At 35.7% G+C, this 23,220-nt stretch overlaps 2 protein-coding genes across 3 annotated transcripts in view; both read left to right on the forward strand.

Annotated features, from left to right (window-relative positions):
* The window catches only part of LOC107099517 (arf-GAP with coiled-coil, ANK repeat and PH domain-containing protein 3-like), a 73,956-nt gene extending 68,470 nt beyond the window's left edge, over positions 1-5,486 (forward strand). For both annotated transcript variants that reach the window (XM_015397677.1, XM_015397678.1), the window contains exons 25-26: positions 2,654-2,703; positions 4,793-5,486. In XM_015397677.1, the coding sequence (XP_015253163.1) occupies positions 2,654-2,703; positions 4,793-4,861 (119 nt within the window). In that variant the 3' untranslated portion in view covers positions 4,862-5,486. The remainder of the gene's footprint in view (positions 1-2,653; positions 2,704-4,792) is intronic.
* A 1,420-nt stretch (positions 5,487-6,906) lies between these two features.
* On the forward strand, positions 6,907-22,142 carry ube2j2 (ubiquitin conjugating enzyme E2, J2). The gene is made up of 7 exons (XM_015397682.1): positions 6,907-7,049; positions 15,364-15,494; positions 20,889-20,929; positions 21,058-21,160; positions 21,251-21,389; positions 21,488-21,568; positions 21,665-22,142. Exons 2-7 carry the CDS (start codon positions 15,364-15,366, stop codon positions 21,953-21,955), a joined length of 786 nt encoding a protein of 261 aa, XP_015253168.1. The 5' UTR covers positions 6,907-7,049; the 3' UTR covers positions 21,956-22,142.
* Positions 22,143-23,220: the final 1,078 nt, after the last annotated feature.

A 23,220-nucleotide genomic window follows, 5' to 3' on the forward strand; every position in this document is an offset into this window, starting at 1 on the left:
AAAAGTATTTATGCTTTATCTTTTTCCCATTTTGAAATGTTAAGAAAGCAAACTTCAAAGTCCTTTATATGGATTATTATGGGATAGACCAAATCAAATAATAATGCATTTTTGAAATGGAAGGAGAATGAGAGCTGATTAGATGTTTTTGATTTGTTTGCTTCAAACAAATAGTAATCTCTAACATTTGGCATGGAGTTGTTCTCACCATCAGTGAGTCAATGAAAAATAATCAGGTACAGTTATAGCGTCAAGGCTTTTGATTTTATATCTCTACGAACTCGCCATCGCTTCCAAGTCGGATTTACATATGGACCTAATATAGACTGTTTTTTTCCAAAGTCATCAACTGTCAACAGATCTCTGCTGAAAAACGGCACAGCAATATGGTGCAATTGTGTTAAGTTCATTGAGACAGATCACCATCTTCCACAGCTAAAGCAACCATAATGTTTTTCTAATGACGCTATTTCTTAACTTTGGTTACACTGGATTTCATTCAGGGGCGTCAGAGTAAAGGTGGCCAAAAACAAGCTATTTGGATTTTATTTTGCAACAAAAATAGTTGATGTCTCTGTGATGATGTCACAGAGAGTTGGCTGATTTATTATACTATATATATATATATATATATATATATATATATATATATATATATATATATATATATATATATATATATATATATATAGGACTCCAACACACTGTTTCAGGACTACACTTTTTCTGGCTTCAAATCAGGTCCGCCTGATGAAGCCCTGGTACCAAAACATTGCAAATAAATGTCTATTAATGTAAGTTTGGACAGTGTGCGGGAGTCCTTTTATAAACTTTTAAACAAAACTAGTTCAGATTATGTATCGTTTTCCTTCCATTTTCCACTGTACCATTAAAAAGTTGGATACTGTTGTAAAACATCTAAATCTCCATTTCGCCTTCTTCTGTTTTACTTCCATGTATTGAAGACGAGTGACTCGAGATACTATGTGTGAAAAAAAGACCTCCAGTTTCCTGTAAATACTCATGTATAATAACTAATGTATGAGGAAATAGCAGAGCACCTTGTTTGGTCACAGGACGTGTGCCCTGCCTCCCCTCCCTGGTCAGTACCTATGATATCCTATGTATGCTTTCTGGAGCTTATCATCGTTTGCGTTCTGAAGCATGATGAACTAATTATTTTTTCTTTTTAAATAATTTGATCACTTTGTACAGCGTAGTCCTGTGGAATGAGCATGCACCACGGCGAGGGCCTTCTGGTCTCCTTCAGTGCCATTCTCCCATCCACAGTTTCTAGTCTGTGTATCTCTGTATTACAGACTTTTTTTTCCCACTTGTGGTTTTATTTTCCTCTGCCAAAGACTTTTATAAAAGGGAACGTGTCGATACAGAATAGTCCTGCCTTCCTCTGTGAACGGACAGAGGTAGAAACGCTGTGATGCAATAGTTCAGTGCGAGTAGAACCAGGCTACAGGGGCGAAGCTGCTGTGACCAAACTGTCAAGCAGCGCCGCCTTCGAGGAAGTAATTAAATGTCGTGTCCATTTGTGTGTTTTGATTTCCGAGTGGTTCCAGGTGCTGTTCTAAGGAAATGTCCTGTAAATATTTTGCGTGTGTATTTTATCTTGATGCCAGCTGGCTGCCTCAGCATTCTGTCACAGAATCTGATTAACTGACGATATTTTACGTTTGTGTTTGTCAGACTGAAAATCACTTCTATAGTACTTGGAGACATTCTTCCGGTTCCTTACATTTGACTATTATAGGAGTACTTTCTTGTCTTTAGAAGCACTAAGGGAGGAAAAAAAAAAAAAAACAATGCAACAAATAAATCTGAAATCCCTGAGAAACTAACCCATGCTTCCTACTTCTTGCTCTCATTGTTTCGTATCACTCCTGTACCACCTCACATCCTCCCAACATGACTTTTTGAAGAAAACTGTGGTTGTAAAAGTTCATTTAAATCCTATTTCTATTTTTAAAAGTCAAAAATGTTGGGAGAATGTTTATTTTATATGCAAACAGATCTGTTGTGGGCTATTTTGTGACTGGTAAACTCTTCATGTCTTAAATTATTCAAAGAAATAAAATCCGGATGTATTTCGAAACATTTGCTAAGGTTCATTTAGTTGTTGAGTAGTTACAGCAGAACTAAAGAAAAACAACAATAATACAGTTTATTGGGAGAAAAAGAAATAAGCTGCAAAAAATAGAAGTTAGGATCTTCTTTTAGATCTGAACTTTGAAAAAAAATAAAAAATAATTTACTTAAAAACAAAATAATTGCTGCCATTTTATTTCAGTTCAATTAAAATGTTTTTAATTGGGTATATAGATATAGAAATCGAAAAAGTGTAATAATAAACAAAAATGAAAACATATTTAGCAAAATAAAGACACTTGACCCTCACTTTTTACTTTTAAATACTTGGAAGTTTTTCACATTTTAAAGCCAAAAGAAAAAATAATCAAGTTCTTCTATTTTTTTAACACTAAAATTGTTTTTTCTACAGATTTTATGTTTTCTAACCTTTGTTAAGCTTTATGTACATCACTGAGAAATATAACCTATCATAAATGCCATTTCACATGTAACTGGTTTCCATGTAAATAAATAAACCCTGTCTGACATATCATTGCTTCTGTCACCACAGGGGTTGCAACAGGCAGCAGGAAAGATAAACTCAAGGATGGTCGGGATAGAGTGAGTGAAGCACTCTGGGCCGTCTGAGGACCAGTGTGATGTTTCTTTCTGCTCTGGTGATTGGGGTGATGGCTGAGGGGCCTCTAGTTTGCTGCTCTTTATGGCTGGAGACATTTGGATGTTATGAAACCTTTATCTCTTCTTGATTAGTAAGAAATCTGACATTATATGTAGAATAATCACCTCGCAATGAATAATTTAATTAAGAGAGCAAAAGTTAGCATCCATTTTACATACAGTTGTGCTTGAAAGTTGACATAAACTTCCATTAAATACAGAAAAAAAATCAGCTGACAGTAAAATAAACTGAATTTGACAAAAGTAATAATAAATACAAATGATAAACCATGGAAATCAGGACACTGATGTATGTAAGTATGTATGTGTGTATCTGTATGTATGTATGTATGCGTGTGTGTGTGTGGGGGGGGGAGTGGGGGGGTGTATATGTGTGTATATATTTACATAAAAATAACAATGGTTTTAGTCTCCACAGCAGATACATCGGTAAAAGTGACATGTTTATCTTTGTTATTTTAATCTATATTATTCCTTAATCTGAAACACTCCATTTCACTATGACTAAAAAAATGTGTTTCATCACTGAAGGAGCCTTTTAGTTCCTGGGGATTTGCCATAAAAAGTCTCTCGCTTTTTAAATGCCAGAGCCTTTTAGGTGATGAAGTCAAATGCTCGCTGTAAAGTGTTCAGCAGTCAACAAAAACTTAAATTTTGCCATTTTAACCCTTCTATAATAAAGTATTTCAGAACTCAGATGAAGCAATTAATCTGTCACTAATTGGTTTCTTTTGATTTCGCTTGGTTTCTAAGAAACACCTGAAAAATCATGTGAACTTTGCTCATTTGTAGCATTAAAGATACCTTATTTATAGATTTATACATAGCTGCTTTTTTTAAACCCAAAGGCGTCGGGTGTCAGCCTCAAATTCATGAGTACAGCTTTTTTTTTTTATACTTAAATCTTAAATCCAGAAAACGTAATGGGGGGACTTCAGGGAAATTTCATCATGTGACTTCTAAACCTGGAAGCTCTGGAGTTGTATATTTGATAAAATGTGCCAAGTTTTTATAGTCATGTTTTATTTTATTTTGCTGCTGGAATGTTAAACTCTTTTGCAATTTCAAGTGTTTTGTTGCATATAACAGGTTATTCCTGTTATTTAGCTCCAATATTCTTCCCATCACCTCTGACCAGTTTCTGTTCAAAGATTATGCTCAGTTGTACTAACACACACAGGGTTTTTAATGTGTGCTTTCTTTCAATAATAACCCTATAAGAATAATTGCGTAAAAGAGAATTCTGTTTCTATTTACAATTTTTTAAAGGGGGGTGGATGATAACACTTTTATCTAAGCGTATCAGAGTACTAGGGAAGGTGAATGGAAATAAAAGCAGCACTTTTGAGTTTTTACTATGAAACATGAGAATTTTGCTTCCATTTCATAAAATCTTTTGAGTTTGCTCATTTAAATTTATCTAACAAAAGTTAATGTATGGTTCTAATGGGGCAGAATTTGAAAAACAGCAACGTTTTTGTAATAAACATTAAGAAACAGAGCTGATTTGTTGAACTCACCACTGGCATTTCCTTGCTAGAACTGAGCAAGTTCCATCTTTAACAAGTGTTTTTTATCCATTTAAAATATGAATTATATCCTCTCCTAAATTGTGAAATATTTAGCCGTTTGTGAAATCGCTTCTAATCTTAGTTTAACCTCTAAATCAGAAACACAGGTAAAACAAAGTACCATGCATAATTAAAAATGAAAAATCACATGAATAACTGTGACTTATGTGCAGATTAAAATTTTCTAAAAACTTAAAGCTTATATTTCTATACATGAAGGAAGGGAAACCTCACTTTATCATTACACTTTGCTTTTGGGATTTTTCTCCTTTGGTGTTTAGAAAAATATATTTTTGTCATTTTCTTCCTAAACTCTGGAAAGGGGTTTCACCAGTGCACTATCTAGTGGGTTTGTGGCCTCTGTTATGCATGGTGAGAAGGTTCAGAAAGGTTTTGTTGATCTGCATGTTCTCAGGTTGATTTTAATGTTCCTTTTACAGGCAACATCTCCAATGCTGATGTCTTTCGCGAGTTTTCTGTCCTCGCGTCTCTCCAGCCCGAGAAGTTGAGGAGAAGAAGCGTACAGTTCAGCCGTTATCAGAAGCTATAGTGACCACTGTCAATCATCTTTTCATTGCCCACTCTTCACTCCCTATTTGATAAAAATAGAAGCAGTTGTATGCAATGCATGCGTTATCGTATGACTTATAACTATTTGCAGGCCCAGGATCATCTCTTCACTTTTGCTTTCCTGTTCAGGTAGCTCATCTGAGATCTCATATATCAGAAAGTGAAAAATCCAAGCAATATTACTACTTATGCTGATTTTTTTTTTTCTCTGTTGTGGAAATTAGAGGTGGGTGGGTCTCATTTGGGATGAAAAATGGTCTGTTAAACCAAGAAACCAAGTATGAAGGAATCCATTGTGTTTTAGGCTTTGCAATGGATCTCAATGTAATTGGGCTTTTGGTATTGGCATACCAAAATCTATAAATTAGTATATTACAGAAAACCTCATTTAAATCAGTGAGTCATAAAAGGTGTAACTACTATAGTTATGGACCATGGATGGTTAAAACAAAAAACACACATATAATCACAATAAAACCATGGAACAATTCAGTTTATGTATATAGTGCCAATTTCCAAACATGTCATCTCAAGGCACTTTATAGAGACAATTCAACCAGATCATACAGTAAAATTGGTTCAAAGTTTTCTATCTAAAGAAAACCAGTTGATTGCATTGACTCATTGCTTCTTCAGCAATTCCTCACACTAAGCATGCTTGTAGCGACAGTGGAGGGGAAAACTCCCTTTGAACAAGAAGAAACCTCACAGAACCAGGCTCAGTGTGAACGCTATTTATACATCTTCCATTAGTCTTGTAAGAAAATGTTGCTTTTAGTTTGACATATGCAACCAACACTTGGTCGGGTGTTCTTTTGAAATACTTAATCAGCCTGTGGATCTGCTGAAGTGTAATAAAAGTTTAGGTTCTTTTAATGTATTTGTGGCACTTGAAGCATCCCCTACACTTTGTCAATCAGTGTTGTGGTAAGCTCTGCTGTTTCACATTTCTGCATCAAAACACTTCTTCTTTAAGGGATACTGCAATGTGTAGCATTAGAGTAGGCACCCTGTAGGCTTTTCATTGTTCACAGAGCTGTTAGAGTTTTGACTCAAACCTCATCTGCTGCTGGTCTAATTAACCTCTCATTCTGCCTCCCATTTCTGTTTCTTCACTGTAAATAAAGGACACTAGTGCCTACAAATTCATAAATGGATTTTTTTTTTGGTCTAATTTGATACCCTAATTTTGGGTTAAGCTGTAAGCTATAATCATGAAAATAAGATGAAATATATATATATATTACTTTTATTTTTAGATTCAATGACAGTAAAAGACGTATTCCACTGAATAATTGAAATAACCTGTAATTGGTTTGTAGATAATTTGTTTTCTTTTAGTTATTCTGACAAACATATCTGTTTTTTTTCCAATTCAATGTTTATTATGAATTGTCAAATCTGCTGAAATAGAATTAATATAAAATAAACTTTATCAAAATAATTTTCCACAAATTGGCTTTTAGACAGAAACCTTTAGTCTGGTCCCTTTTTTTTTCTATTTCTTCCATGATAAAATTAATGTTTGGGTTTTTTTTCTCACTGTTTTGTTGTCTTACATTGCTACAGAGAACATTGTGGAAATTGTTTTGTAATTAATACTCTCTGTGAGGAGTAAACTTTACTTGTTTAAAATCTTTGTTTCATCACACACTTTTACTGTAGACTTGAAATGTATTTTGTACCTTAAGGTGGAAGTGAAATAAACTAGATTCAAGTTTTTTTTGTGTGTGATTTTCTTCACTCTATTTTTAGATTTAAATTGTTTTTTCAGCCTCTTAATTGATTAATGAGGAAAATAAAATCAGACAAGCTGCAGTTTCTTAATGGTGATTAGTAGATTATATTATCCAACCATCTTTAAGTGCGATTATTGACCTTGAGGGATTAATCGGAATTATATTCCACATCAGATTTAACCAATTGAGGACCTTTCAACTAGACGTACAGTAGAAAAAAAAAACGCGGAAGTGCAACTGTTCCTGCTAGTGACGTTAGCCAGAGTGACGTTAGCCAGAGCTACGTTGGTGTCATCGTCCTGTCGGTGTTGAGGCTTAACAACATAAACAAAAATCTTGATCTCGTTCCCAGCCACGAACAAATATTCCCACTGGAGTCTCTAAAGAGGTATGTCGACACTAGAAACCCCCTGAGGAAGAAAAATGAGGGAGGAGAGTAGGCCGCAATGTGTCTGTATCGGAGCTGGAATTAACAGCTGTTGCTAAAGCTAGTTAGCATTGGCCTGCGTTAGCTGACGCTTGTAGCTGCTAGCTGCTGGCTGGTCCCGGAAAGGTTCACAGTCTGTGACAGTCTAAAATAATGTAGTTTTATCTTTTTTAAACCCTTTTTGCGTTTTTCATTAGGTTTTTAAGTTGAATGTACTTTTTAAATTTCGCCGTCACACAGCTGTTCCTCGCTAATCTGGCTCACATTGATCCGCCGGTGTGTTAGCATCAACCTAGCTTGTTAATTGTCGGATTAGCATTAACTAAATAAGTTGCGTTAAGAAGCAGGAAACCATCTTGTTATACTTGAAACGTTGTCCTTATGCGCATTTTATTGCTACTGTTTGGGCCCGTGACATTAGGTAATTGGATAGAAGGACATGTTCTCATTTGTTTGATTCTAAAGGGTCAATGTAGAGATCTGAAAGTATACTCAAATGCAGTCATGTGATTGGATTGATGTAACGACACTTTCGCATTTACTTTGTGGATATGGAAGCCAGTTTTAACATGATCAAATTACACATATTTCTAAAACTGCTGTTTAGTGTTAGTTGTGTCATCCTTAGTCCATATGATGGTGATCACAGTCTGACTTATCTAACTATGCATCAAGCATAACATTCCTGATACTATTTATGTTATAAACTTTTTAAAACTATGGATAAAAAAACTACGGTCAACGTTTCTAAAGGTAATTTTAAATGCAATGGCACATTAGTTTACGTTGCCTTACAGAGACAATGGCCGCCATAAAATTATCCTAAAGAATTTCCTCCCTTCCAATAATAAAAAGCATTTAATCATTTCGCTGCATTTTAACTTCATGTGATTCACACATTCTGTATAACTAACATAAATAGCTCTTTTATTCTTTCTATTTAACATAAATATTTCGACTGAATATTTTTATATTCTGCAGCCCTACAACGTCCAGTTAATGTAACCTTTTCTGTTATTCACATCTGCATAGATAACTTTTATATTTCATTGGAAATCTCAAAGTATTCCAATTAGCTTGGAAATCATTTGCAGATTTTAGTCTTTGAGCTGAGGATGGGCAAGTTAGGTGTATCCATGTATGTAAAGTTATAAATAAAGATGGTCACAATCACATTTAGGCTACGGTCACACAGCAGCCTAAAGTGCACTACCATATGCGGCCTGTATTTGATCTTTTCATGACAGTCTTAACAACACAGATCTGATTTTTTTTTTTTCCAATGTGATCCATGCTGTAGGGATGCACGATATAATCGGCCCCCTATCGGTATCGGCCTGTATCGGCCTTAAAACTGAATATCGGACATCGGCCACCCCACTGATATTTAACCCGATATTTGATCAGCTTCTGAGTTTCTAAAAAATTTCAAAAAAAAATTTAAATACTACTTCTTCTTCCTCAAAAACTTCTTTTTTACAGACTTAAAAACTTCTAAAGACAAGGGAAAAAATATTGATACATTAAAATATCACAATATCTTCATATGCTGATATATTGCCATTTAAAAACACCATATCAATCTCTTTTACTAATGAAATATTGCTATATGTCATTGTTATGCTACGAAATCCCCCGAAAATTCACGAAATTTTGACATATTTTTATATGTTGATATATTGACGCGGTATCGATCTATTTTACTAACAAAATCTCAGAAGAATTTGCAAAATATCACGACAGTTTGTAACAGAACGATGAAATTTCACGAGATTTTGAAAGTAAAATAGATCGATACCGCGTTTTAAAAATCTATTTGATATCAGCATATGAAAATATATTTGAGTATATTATTTTTCAAAGTGTCAGAAATGGATAACAAAACTGCTATTTTCAATGACTACTTATTTTTGTCCAGCTTTATCATCAGTATCGGTTATCGGCTACATGAGTTTTAAAATATCGGCATATCGGATATCGGCCAAAATCCCAATATCGTGCATCCCTACCATGCTGCTTGGCTATGTGGTCCTGAATCCGATACAAATCAGATCTTTTCAAATGCGACCTGTGTCTGAATGGCCAGGTGTCATTCATCCGACCTGAACGTCATTTATACCCAACATAGGTCACTATTCTGTGTCTTGCTACGCAGCAGCAAGAAAAACCATGGCTGACGATAATGTGAAGATTTCTAGATGGAGTTCAGCACTACCATACATGTTAACTTCTGTAAACAAAGAGCATGCCTGCTTGTGACATCATTGCATCCTCTACTGTGCATGCAGGACACTTCACACTGGAGATCATATAAAAGTCACATATATTTGGAAATTTGTACAGCAAAGCAAAAAAATCGGATTTCAATGAAAAATTGAAATTGAGCATAAAGGTCTGTAGTGTGAACGTAGCCTTAGTGAGGTGGTAAACATGGATGGTAGTGCTGAGCGCATCAAGCAAGCTTTCATTTCTTTTCCAGCGGGAGCCCGCGCATTAACAATGCAATCTTTTTAGGAAGATCCCAAAGACAGACTGATCTCCACATTATCGTCCGCGATGGTTCTTCTTCTTCTTGTCTCTGCGTTACAAAACACAGAATAGGGTCTTTGAGTATTAATGATGTTCAGGTTGAAAGAAAAGTGATATGGCCATTGAGACACTGGTTGCATTTAAGAAGATCGGATATGTATTGGATTTAGGACCTCATAGCCTTTGAAAAAAAATCTGATCTGTTGTTCAGACTCGCATCAAAAGATCAGAAATAGACTTGGGTCACTTCAGGCTGAATTTGTGAACATAGCTAAAGAGACAAAATAATATTCCGGTGACTTAATCCCAAAAGAAAGTAAAAATTATTGTATTTGTATTAACTGTAGTCTAATTGTCAAAAAAAGTTTCTAATGTACCATTATGGCATGTAAATATCAAGATGTTTACATTTAGCATCTATTATAATCTAGCTGGCTTTCAATCTTTTTATAAAAACTTTAAAACAGGTGTTTTTATTCAATGTAATTACTATGAAAATCTCTCGTCTCAACAAACCTACCTTAAAGTCTGCTCTTTAAATGTGTTACTACATAGTTTTGCTAATACTGATATGAATCATAAAGTTAAATTTCCAAGTGCCAATCATGCGATACTTTTGAAATGCTTGTTAAGACAAAAGTATATAGTTGAAGAAAAATTTTATTCTTCAATATTTTGTTATTTCGAAGATTATTTTTCTGCAGCTAGGTGACTGTTACAGATGAAAAAGTGCAAGGCGTGGTATTAGATTCTCACTGCAATGTTTGCGTAATTGTCGCCTTGAGAGATGTTGTATCGTCGACTGCTGATAGGTGAGGAACAGTGCTAGCTTGATGTGTAATTAGTCATAAGAAATAAGCTCGGCACGGTCAACTAATGCAAGCTTGGTCCGAACTCTGCACAGGTCGATTTCAGAGGGCTGGTGTAGATGGGGCAAAAGCCTGTTGAGTCTGCTTTGCTGACTTCCTCGCTGGTTCTGGGGCACAGCCTTGACCTTAAATCTTCATCCTCATCACCTCTACTTCCTTGCATTTGGCTCTGGAGGAAATTATATTAAATATAGAAGTTATGTTTATTACATTTATTTGCTCCCTTTGATAGATGGACCAAGATGTTAAGTCAAACAATCACTACTTAAGTATGAGAGACTCAGTTTCTACCACAAGAAAATACAGTACTTGTTCGTCAACCCCAGGTGAAAAGTGATTATTGGATTGTAGATGCATTTATTTTTGAAGAAGCGTGCCTTTTAAAAAGAAATGAATTTAAAAAACGTGTTAAACTCCAAACCACTCCCCTGTTAAATACTGCTGGGGCTAAATAACCGAAACCCATGATTTTCATTTTAAAGTAACAGGTTGCAAGGTCACAGAGGTTCTGTCTGAAATTAAACCGCGGTTTTCAGATACATGCGATCATTACGGTGATCAATAGGATAGGAACTGAGACGTGTGAGCAGAGATTAGAGAGGAGCTTTGGATGCAACATCATTTCTGACACACAACAGGTAGCTAATATTAAAGGAGAATTCTGGTTTTTAACACTTTTAGCCCATTTTCTGTAGTGTCCAGGATGAAATCGAATGATCGACACCAAAATTTTGACAATTGGTCCTGTCTCTGCTTTTTGGCTCATGCAGAATCCCCCCCTGGCTGCTTCAGAATGGCTTCCATTGTGCATGTCCGATAATGTCCTTAAAACAACCTTAAACGTTCTTTTTTTTAAATATGCTACTCACCGGGTCGTCAGCGCTGTTCAATGACATTCCAAAAAAAGTTTCGTGAAGAAAAAACGTTCCTGTAGTGTTTTATTAAGCATTTGGTAAATCCCGTTGAGTTCTGTTAGAATAGTCAATATCCCTCTGCCACCGGAAACGGAAATGGGGAAAAGACTACACTTAGTTGTAGTCTTTTCGCTTCACTCTGTGTACTCCGACGTCGAGGTGCTAACGTCTCTGTTAAACACTTTAAAAAACTCTGTAAATGGAATACGAAAGGTGGATTCTTGATGAGGACATATTGGACTTTGAGTGTGACGGTAGAGGATACCGTTTTGAACCGGAATATACTGAGGAGGAGTATATAGAGACAATGTCGCCAACTAGTGGTCTGGAGTGTGCAACGCTTCAGATTCGAACGGGAAGTGGAAGTTTATAAGCGGTTGTGATGTATCGGAAAAAATAGTTCTGGGATTTACAAAATGCTAAATAAAACAAGACAGGAACGGTTTTTCTTCACGAAACTTTTTTTGGAACGTCATTGAACAGCGCTGACGACCCGGTGAGTAGCATATTTTAAAAAAAGAACGTTTAAGGTTGTTTTAAGGACATTATCGGACATGCTCTATGGGAGCCATTCTAAAGCAGCCAGGGGGTGATTCTGCATGAGCCAAAAAGCAGAGACAGGACCAATTGTCAAAATTTTGGTGTCGATCATTCGATTTCATCCTGGACACTACAGAAAATGGGGTAAAAGTGTTAAAAACCGGAATTCTCCTTTAAGGTGTAATGAACTCTGAGGACGTGTTTTTATGCTTGTGTGTGTACCTGTACCTGTCTAGCCCTCAGTGAGGACCATTTTTCCAATTTCACCATCAAATTGAGGACCAGTTGTTGCAAAGTGAGGACATTGAGCCAGTCCTCACATGCTATTTTGTGAACGGTTAGGTTTAGGGCTAAGGTGTCAGTTGGTTAGGGTGAGGTATGCATCGGAAATGGTTAGGTTTAGGGCATAGAAAGGGTTGAAAATGATCAATACATGGTCCTCACTACGAAGGCATAACGAGTTTGTGTGTATTAGGGTTGTCAAAAGTATCGATACTGAAATGTTGTATCCGGATACAATACTCGTTTTTAAAAGTATCGATACAGTGCCACCACCAGTGGCACCTAAGCAGTCAATCATCTAAAGTGCAGAATAGAAGACAATGCACTTTCAGAACACTGTGTGATTGAATAATTCTGTGCACTTCTCAGTTTCAGACTTTTTTTTTTTTTTTGTAATAGGTACAGCTGCTGAGAATTATTTTTTGTTTCTTAACCGGTTTGGCTAGTGTCATTGTTATGTGTGCAAAGTAGGGGTGGGTATTGGCAAAGAAGTCACGATTCGATTCGAATCACGATTCACATGCCACGATGCGATTCTATCACGATGCATCACGATACTTGAAATATTGCGATGCATTGGGATATTTTCACTGAACACTGTAAGAAAAAGATACAGCCCTTACCAGTGGCTGACTGGCTGGGTGTGATCTGGATAGTGTCTTCAATTGATACATAACTGAAAGCAACTGAATTCATACATAGCTGTATTTATTGAAATTACTTTTGGAGGTGTTGCCATGAAAACAAATACTGGACAGAAATATTACTATTACTGGCATGGACACACCAACAAAAAGATCTTAGGATTCATCAAACTTAAAATAACAAAATGAGGATAATCAGTCCGGACATGCTTATGACACAAAGCAGCAGGCGTCAACACATCCGCAGCGACATCTGCTGGACTGGAAGTTGTATTCCACTTGGTTTGATTGATGTGCGCCAACCATTAATGTATTTTATTTGTTCATTTTTTTTTTTTAATAATCGATTCTTGCCTTCAAGAATCGATTCAGTAGATCACAAAAATTAGAATCACGATGCATCGATTTGACGATTATTTTGCACACCCTTAGTGCAAAGTATAGCAAAGGAAGGAACACTTAATTTTAATTTTATAAGTTTTTTATCAAGCTTGCTTAATATTGTGCACAGCATACAACCTTTATTGTATTTATTGTATTTTATTTATTAATGAAAATATTTCTGTAGAATTTTGGAGTCTTTGTTTTTATCCTTGTGGTATCGAAATTGGTATCAAGTATCTGTATCGAGTTGAAAAGTTTAGTATCGTGACAACCTTAGTGTGTATATACATATCTTGTATTGACGACACATTTTTCAGGGAATTTTTTTATTTTGTCATCTTTTCTAATTTTACAAAGTTTATTAGCCTAGATAAAAGGGATTGATAAATACAAATCTTAACACATTTTGAATCATGTTTATTTTGCTCTTTTATGCACTTTTAAACTGCAAAATTATTGGAGCTATTTTCTTTCCTACTTTTATTTTTTTTATATAAATTAAGATTTTTTTAACTTTATTTTGCTGCTAATTGATAATGAACTTCCCTCAAGGAGAATAACCCTGTTTGATTCAATTTTAGTGGAATGTGAAATGCATGTGCCATGTATAAACATGTACTGAGGAAGTGTGCTTCAGCAGCAGTTTGTGAAAGAGGATTCTCCTAAGAGAAGAGGATGAAACTGGACAATAAAGTGTCCCTTCCTTTGTACACAATGGGAAATCTATGTAAACGGGCATGGTTTGATGCCAGAGGGCTAACACACTTTATTTTCAGTCACCTGCTTGGCAGTGTGCAGCAACCTGTAGGGCCGTGATGCATTGCACTAAAGTCCATAGAGATTTCTCCAAGCATTTTATCTGGGATGCTGCTAAAAATACCTTAAACTTAATAACATTGTGTTGGAAGATATTATCTGTTTTGATTTAGGGCTGTACTATTTTGCCAAAATTAAAATAGCTGATTTATTCTATTTATTCCACCCCCACTGACATTATGCTTTTTTTTTTTTTATTGTGTGTGATTTAATTCTGTAAACATGTAAATTACCTCTAAGTTAAATTGGACAAATAATTTTGTTAATACAAGAAAGTTTATTTTTTTATACTTTAGTGAAACAAATGCTTACTTTCAATCATATGTGTGGATCGTCATGCTAGCTGCTATATTTATATGCTGCTATACATATATATATATATATATATATATATATATGATAAAGTCCATTTCATACCCTTGTTAAATGCAGTGCGACCAAAATTGAATGCTTCTCATTATTTGTAGTGTTCAAATTTGCATTGGAAGTCCTTTTTTTTAACCTTGTAATTATATTGCAAATAAAATAATTTACCCAGCTCTATTTTGATGGAGGCAACTAGGCCTTGATTTTATCTAGAAAGGGTGGTTTTTCTTTAAGAAAAGGTCATTTCTAGATTTTGTAAAATGTATTACAGAAACTAAAAATATAATTACTACTCTATTTTAAAGTAAAAGTGTAAATCAAGTTCTGAAGTAGTTCAATATTGGCTTCCGAACTCAGTCAAACTGACAAGTGGTCATATCTATAGAGTTATAACTTTAGAGGGCGATAAAAAAGCTGTTAAATGGCTCACATGTTGTTTATTTTTTTTATGTTTTTGTTGTAGTAATATCTTGCACTCTGTGCTGTGAACCACACAGTTTGAGATTAAACTTGGATTACCTGTCTGACTTCATGGTGTTATACAACATAATCTCTGCTGGATCCGATCCATCTGTTCATGCAGGCAGCTATTTCAGGAATTGAGGCGGGACAAATTTTCCCTCTCTAGATGACGCCATGTTTGTTTTTTGCTTTGTTTAAATTAAATCTGGACATGGGGTACATCTGTCCGGTTTATTGCCTATTATTTTTGGAGCTCTTTCTATCAATTTAAAAGCATATTGCTCCAAATTCTGAAAATTTTTTAACTTTCTAATTTCATATGTGAAGTTGAAACAACTTGCGGAATAGTAATGTTGCTTACCCAAATTTAAGCACCAGGCTTTTTTTTTTCAACTTGTTGGACATATTTAACTGTGTGAGTATAAAATACAAATATGTATTTATTATGACTTTTATGTCCTGATCTCAGATGAACAACACCGGGAACAAGAGAGCTCCAACGACAGCCACTCAGCGACTTAAGCAGGATTACCTCAGGATAAAGAAAGACCCAGTGCCTTACATCTGTGCAGAGCCTCTCCCCTCCAACATCTTAGAATGGTAAGGCTTCTGTTCACAGACCTCCACAGATCATGTAGAACCAATGTCTTCCCAAAAAAAACATTTTCCATTTTAATCAAATTAAACAAAAGATAATGATGGCTATACAGAGTTTAAATATTTAGTTGAACATATTTTATACATGATGCATATTAACTACAAAGATATATACAAATTATGGATGTTTTATGTCTTATCTGAGATACTTTTTTTTTTTTTTTTTTTAGCTTTTTCCTGTAAACTCTGCTGTTATTTTGTCATGAATAAGTATTTTAGAGGTGAAATGTTTCATAGTTGCTCCAAAAATCAGGATTATTATCTGGATGGGACAGGTGTTCAGACATAAAACCGTATTCATTTTAATGTGCACAGCTAACAAACCTCTAACAGAATCATATTTTCTCTCACTGCTTTAACGTTAGGAAAAACAGAAATGGCTTAAACTGGAAAAACACATAACTGGATTTTATCAGGTGGAATCCAGTAACTGGTCTAATGGTTCATGTTGGTTAATTATAAATGTTTTTTTTATTACATTTCCTCAGAAGAAACTCGTTGTTGTTCTAACTATATTAAGGGCTCTTGGTGTGTTTTCAGACTTTGGTCACAGTAACTTTTAATGATCCACCTTTGAATGAACCTAAGAATGTAATGTAAACAGCTGTTGGCACGAGATTGGTCCTTATACAAACTGGGGTGTAAAAGTATGTGTTTTTTATTATAAATGAAGGTTTATAGAGCTATCAGATGTCTGACAGACATCTAAGGAAGTGGTAAACAGATACTACGTTAATCATTCTGAGACCAAGTCAACATGGTGAGCTTAAATAAAATCTAGTTTCTCTATCAGGTCGGGTTCTCAGTCTGAGTCACTGAGGCTGTTTGCTAGTAGTTTTATTCCTGTTCAGCCAGAGCAGGGGTCTGCAACCCAAAATCTGCAAAGAGCCAAACTGGGCAAAAAAAAACAGGTCTGTCTGGTGCCGCAAACATTTAAAAGGCTTATATAAGCCTCCTGAGGGCTCTAACTCCCAGATTCCACATACTCCGTCAGCACTTCGCTCACATATGTCGTGTGGACTATTTCTCTGTCATGTTAATCAATGAGAGCTGTTCTACATCTGCTATTTTTTGCTCTGCTCTGGTCTGGCCAGGTCAAGATCTGCAATTGCATCAAACAGGAAAAAGAACATAGAGAAGATCCGGTTTGTCAAATTAAAATATAGTAACAACAGATCTGTAACTACAAATTAGAGCATAATTCTTATATATAAAAAAAAAAACTAACACAGTTTATTAAATAGATTGGATGCAAACTATTTGTTCTTCAACATACCAGAAAGCAGATTTCTCATCTCCATCAAAATATTTATTTTATACTGAGGGGCTTTAAAGTTTCATCAGATCCAGTCAAAAGAAACTTCTTATTGCAGGAATGGATGAAGAGATGTTGAGTTTGGGAGTAGAGAACAAACATAGTTCATAAAAAAGAAAAAAAAAAAAGCTGTTTTGTTAAAAGGCTGCATGCAACTCTGATCTAGATGGTAGAGTTGGTATGTTTGAGGTGATGAATTCCTGTTTTTACCCTCTGTGTCTGTTAATGCTATAGTGTGAAATATATCTGAATGTTTCATTTTTTTAAGATTCTCATTTTTCTATTTGATTATTTTTATGCCCATTTCTTTTTTTCTTTCTATTACGTAGCCAATTTTAAGGTTTTGCTTAAACACTGGTTTAGTCAGAATAATGAGTTAGCAATCTTTACACTTTAAACCGTTTTTGAATAAACCAAACTTGGATAATCCTTAATATACATTTTAATCAAGCTCTGCTTTTCTTTTTGGTCAGATTAAAGAACCACCCTTCTAATGCTTCTTTTAGATTTCGAACAGAAAACCAAAGATTTCATTACAAAGGAAGAAAGGCATTTTATATATTTATTTTGTTTACTTTAACACATAAAAATTTTTATAATTTCTAGCCAAAGTAGTTCGAGTCCCTATGGAGGTTCCAGAGGGCCACACTCAGCCCTGGAGCCACAGGCTGCATCCCCCTTTATCTAGTTAGACTCTGCGTAAATGACCGCCTGACTTTTTCACCCAGGAAGCAACAAAAAGGAGATGACTGCTGTTTTCTCTGTTAGTCAGAATGTTTTAATTTTGTTTGCTTTGGGGAAAAACGTCTTCCTGTTGGCATCCATAGTAAAGTAATTTGTTACGGCGAGCGACTGCTGAAAATAAGAGGTTTCAAAATCACTGTCTGAACTGTTATTTATTTTTTCTCTGACGAATCTTCAGAACCTTTTTGTTAACAGATTTATGATGAGAAGGAAGGATGTAACCTTCAGGAACAACATTGTTATTCACTAAGCTAATATGCACCAGTGCCATTATTTGCACCTTCCTGGTTCCTTGGTAGGATGCATCCTAACCTGACTGGTAAGGGTTAGGTAAAACAGGATTACAGCAACGTGGTGTTTTGATGAGTTTATGGTTGTTCGTGTTTGGATCTATACATATAAAATAAGAGATAATTGAATACAAAACTTTGAATTTCTGTGTTTTTTTTATTCTTTTTTTTGGGTGGGGGGGATACCATTTATGGGTATATCCTTTTAAAGCAAAATGTAGATCACTGAGATAATTGGGTATAAATGAGGGCTAGGTAATGTGTAAAGACTAGGGGTGGAACAGTTCACAAAATCCACGGTTCGGTTCACGGTTTCGTGGTCACGGTTTTCGGTTCAGTATATGTTTATTGTTACACTGAAAAAAAAAAAAAAATAATAATAATAATAAAAATTAAAAAATTTTTTCAAGGAAAAATTCCAAAAGAATTTATGTATTGCAATTATTTTTAATGATTCGCGGAAACCATGGATCATTTCCGCATGTTTTGCTGCTTTGAATTTAATCATCTCGCGCATGTCCTCTACGATCTACAAGGAACTCAGAGTGGAGCGGACGGCAGCCACAGTGGAGGCTGTAGGCTTTGCTTTGTGCAGGCGGTCTGGATCGAGTGGGGCGGAGCGGAGCGCTGATGGAGTATGTGGGATTTCGGGGTTAGCCTGACATGTTGGTCATGTTGCTGTTAGCATAAACAAAACGTGTTGCACAATGCTTGCACACTGTTGCACTTTTATCCACAACTTTCTTTCCGCCGTCATCGTAGGTCACTCTAAATGCAAAGTGGTCCCATACAGCAGACCTATAAAGTGCTGCAACATGACCAACATGTCATGCTAACCCCGAAATCCCTCATACTCCGTCAGCAACCCCCGCTGCGCTCCAGACCGGCTGCTCAAAGCAAAGCCTACAGCCCCCACTGTGGCTTCGTCCGCTCCGCTCTGAGTTCCTTGGAGATGGTAGAGGGCATGCGCCAGATGATTAAATTCAAAGCAGCAAAACATCCGGAAATGATCCAGGGTTTCCACGGATCATTTAAAATAATTACAATCCATTATTTTTTGGGGGATTTTTTTTCATTAATTCCATAAATTTTTATGGGATTTCGGTGTAACAATCAACATGTATCGAACCGAACCGAAAACCGTGACCAGAAACCGTGAATCGAACCGAACCGTGGATTTTGTGAATCGTTCCACCCATATATATATATATATATATATATATATATATATATATATATATATATATGGGTATTCCAGTAAGTTATTTATTTTAGCCTTCGTGACATTTATGTTTGTTGTCACTTTAAAATGATAAATATCATAGTTGTCATTCGTGTTAATACGATCACTTTTTTTTTTTCCCCCTGGTAACCCGCATTATTGTACACAGTAAAAATTAAATTGTTTAAAAAAAAAAAATAAAAAAAAAAGCAGAATTGGCTTTAATTTAATATTCGGTTTAACTGTGTGAGGCTTTACGTGGATTTATTGCTTTTTTTTTATGATGTATTGATATGTCCACAGCCTGTGTTCCATGGAATATTAAAGTTAAAGAAAAATGAACCGTAAATGCCAGGACGCAGCTGCTGACGTGTAATATATACACGTGTCAAGTTTTTACACGTATTTAGTGGTTTGAAATGGTGGATTTCTGCTGTTCCCTCTCTATAAACTTTGCTTCCATATAAAACCAGCTTTACAGTTCAGTTAAATCGCATCACGTGTTGCACTTAGAGAATTCATTTGCTGTTATTGAGAAACTTAATGTTGTTAATGTTGTAGTTTATTAAACAGGATGATTTTTAGGATTTGTATTAAAGTAAATAAATTAAGCATTTATATCTGTTCAGTTATATTATTGTGGCTTACAGCTAAATTCATATGAAAGATTCTGTTTATCTGCAGATCTGATTATTATAAAATACCTACATTTGCCGAATTTTAGATGTTAAAGTCGTGAATCTAGCCTGAGACAGAGGACTGGGACCTGCAGCTTTAGCTCTGCGATCCCACCAATAGACACACTGGAAAAAAATCAAAATCTAGATAAGTCATTTTTTCTTAATAAGTGCGGAGGTAAAAGATACATTTTGCCAATGAAACAAGACAGTTTATACTTAAAATAAGAAAACACAATTGCATTTTCTTATTTCGTGTGCATATTATCTTATTTTAAGAGTAAAAACACTAATTCCATTGGCAAAGTATCTCATTTAGCTACTCAAATTAAGGCAAATGCATGTTATTTAAGAAATTTTTACTCATTTCTAGATAGTTTTTTCCAGCGCAAAAGATTAGTAAAATGGGGATGTGTTTAACTATTAACATAGTAAAAAGTCATTACTAAAAGTCTTTCTTTGTTTATCTTTCATATTATATTTGCACAGAATGTATTCAGCTAATTATGAAATGTCTTTGCACCATTAGGCAGCTTAATAAGCTTTCGCTTTCAATCATAAACGTGTAAATTTTATTTCTCGAAAATGTTTTAATTCTCTTCATGTAAATGTTAGAATAATTTTATTCTGTTATAAAACATGAGCTTAGATATAAAATGTTCGTTTTTTTTACCCTAAAACAAATGTTTCTGGTATATTTGTATCCCCAAAAGCTCATATGTCAGTTAGGATAGACTAAAGGGCAGACTGAGTGTTTGAACGTTTGCCTGGCTGACTGCTGACTTTGGTTGACAGACGCTACTAACAGCTTCCATGAGGATAAACCAGAACAGGTAGCATGCTTCAAAAAGCCAAGCAGGAAACTGAGTGGAAGGAAAAAAAAAATGTTGATAGAACTCCAATAAATTTGAAACACCATAGGATAATGTTGAAACCTATTGTAATTTATACTTCTAAATGTAAGACAAAGGTTTTAAAATTGGTTGTTTCATTCCACCCTACTGTTAGAATAAAAAAAACCTGAAATTTACATAATGCTTTGACTGCTAAAAGTCGGGATTTTAATAATTTTTTTTTTATCCTCTTTAGGCACTATGTAGTCCGAGGTCCTGAGAAAACCCCATATGAAGGTAATGCACGCTTTTGAAACTACAAATTAACAGCTTAACGTGTGATGTTTGGTTGCATCTGCCTGACTCACACCTAATTATTTGTTTTTCACAACTTGTGTTTAATGCTGATGACTCCGTGTTTTCAGGAGGATATTACCACGGAAAGCTCATATTTCCTCGGGAGTTTCCCTTTAAACCTCCTAGTATTTATATGATAACACCAAACGGAAGGTTCAAGTGTAACACAAGGTAGGGGGAGTATTCTTCTAAAAAGTAATAAAAATCTATTGAGTTGTTTGTTGAAGATGCTTTGGGTAATGTTTTCCTCTCCTTGTGCAGGTTATGTTTGTCCATCACAGACTTCCATCCAGATACGTGGAACCCAGCGTGGTCCGTCAGCACCATCCTTACAGGTCTGCTCAGCTTCATGGTGGAGAAAGGACCAACACTGGGCAGCATTGAGACGTCAGACTACACGGTGAGTGGAAAAAAAAATCAAATGCATTAAACAACGGTCTATGTGCTTCATGCAGCTTTTGAATTTTTTTTTTAATACTTTTCTATACTCTTTTCCAGAAAAGACAGCTGTCAGCCCAAAGCCTGGCGTTTAACCTCAAAGACAAAGTGTTCTGCGAGCTCTTCCCTGATGTAGTAGAAGTATGGATTAGACAGTTTTTTGTTGTTTTTTTTTTCTGCTTTGGAAGAAATTTTCTTTTTTTTTTTATTTATGAATATCTTATATTTCTCATGTAGGAAATGAAGCAGAAACAGAAGGTCCAAGAAGAGTTGAGCGCCCGCACACAGCCCCTCCCCTTACCGGATGTGGTGCCTGATGGAGACCCTCAACAAGCCCATTACGGCCTCCCAGTCCTCAATGGAGGACCGGTCCCTGCAGGGGGCGCCAACCCGGCCCCAGGCCTGCAGCAGGGCAATCGCAACCATGGACTTCTGGGAGGAGCTTTGGCCAACCTGTTTGTGATCGTAGGCTTTGCTGCGTTCGCCTACACAGTGAAGTACGTTCTGAGGAGCATAGCTCAGGAGTGAGAGGAGGCGCTCTGCTTCCTCCGAAAGACTCAGACTTTACACCGTGGACACCTGGAGGAGGGACGCTCAGTCCGCGGTTAGATCCCTCCACAGCTACTTCTGCCACCGTGGACCTCAGCAGAAAGAAACTCGAAGCTCCCGTCCTGCGGCTGGACTGAGAGCAGGAGTTTGGGAGCGGTTTTTATATAAAAAAAAAAAAAAAAGGTTCTGATCCACTTTGTGTTTCAGTGGTTTATAAACCTCCTGGGAACAACCTTGGCTCATGGGTTATAAAGAAGTGCAGACAAAGATCTTTTTTGCCCACTAGCTTTTAAATAAGAAAACTGAGCTCCTGTCCTAATGAATTGATAGAAGAAGTCTGTTATTGAAATCCTATATAAAACCTGTAATTCATCTTTAATTCCCATACCCGTCCTCCATGTTCCACAGAAAATGAGTTGGCTCTGTCTTACATGTAATTCCAGCTCAGTGCCCCACAGGGTATCATTTAAAGTTGGCTCTGAACTGCTTTCTCATACCTCAATCAGGTTTTCTTTGCTTTCCTTGCCAAGATTCATTTCATGTCATCGCATCCAACCTGCCAGCTCGCCTCTTTAGGAGGAGGAGCTAAAAATGACTTTGGCCTACTTTTCCAACAGCTTATGTAATTCAGAAAAATTGCAAATATTTTGATTATTACATCCTTATATTTGCTTTTTGTCATCCAAATTAGTGAAATATTAGCGACTTCCAAATATTCAAAAAGATAAATTAGAAGTTACACAGTAATGAGTCTTTCCAGAGAAATTCATTCAAAGCATCACAAATATTGAAACAAACTGGGTTAAGATAGAACCTGTTACATCACATCTGCTTTGTCTAATTCATGATTTATTTCTTAGAAGTGGGACACTTATCATTGGCCTCAGCTAATGTGTAAATAAATCTGCATTGTTCTATTTACTGAACAAACCACTAAGTGCATTGGGTCTGATGAAAGATCATTTAAATTCCAGTTATGAGTCCTGCTTTCAGCCCATGAGCCAAGTCAAATGTGCACATTGGAAACTTTTTATAAATCCATCTAGGTCCAAATAAGGAACCAATATTTTTATTTCTGTTAATCAAAACTTTTTTTTGGACTATATCTCCTTTTTTTTGTCTTATTTATAGAACTGCCAGCTGATTGCATTTGCAAAACACTCAGTACAAACATGCAAAGGCCCTGGCTTTCATTATTAGCTGATGATTAACTCTTGAATTTCAAATAAACGGTTCTACTCTGT

This window comes from Cyprinodon variegatus, unplaced genomic scaffold, assembly GCF_000732505.1.
Source record: "Cyprinodon variegatus isolate N-32 unplaced genomic scaffold, C_variegatus-1.0 Scaffold880, whole genome shotgun sequence".
Lineage (NCBI taxonomy): Eukaryota > Metazoa > Chordata > Actinopteri > Cyprinodontiformes > Cyprinodontidae > Cyprinodon > Cyprinodon variegatus.

Excerpts from the sequence above, each read along its gene's own strand:
- ube2j2 (XM_015397682.1), top strand. The coding sequence starts at position 15,364 with ATGAACAACACCGGGAACAAGAGAGCTCCAACGACAGCCACTCAGCGA. Across the intron at positions 15,495-20,888 it reads CCCTCCAACATCTTAGAATG|GCACTATGTAGTCCGAGGTC; the intron begins GTAAGGCTTCTG and ends TATCCTCTTTAG. Across the intron at positions 21,390-21,487 it reads TTGAGACGTCAGACTACACG|AAAAGACAGCTGTCAGCCCA; the intron begins GTGAGTGGAAAA and ends ACTCTTTTCCAG.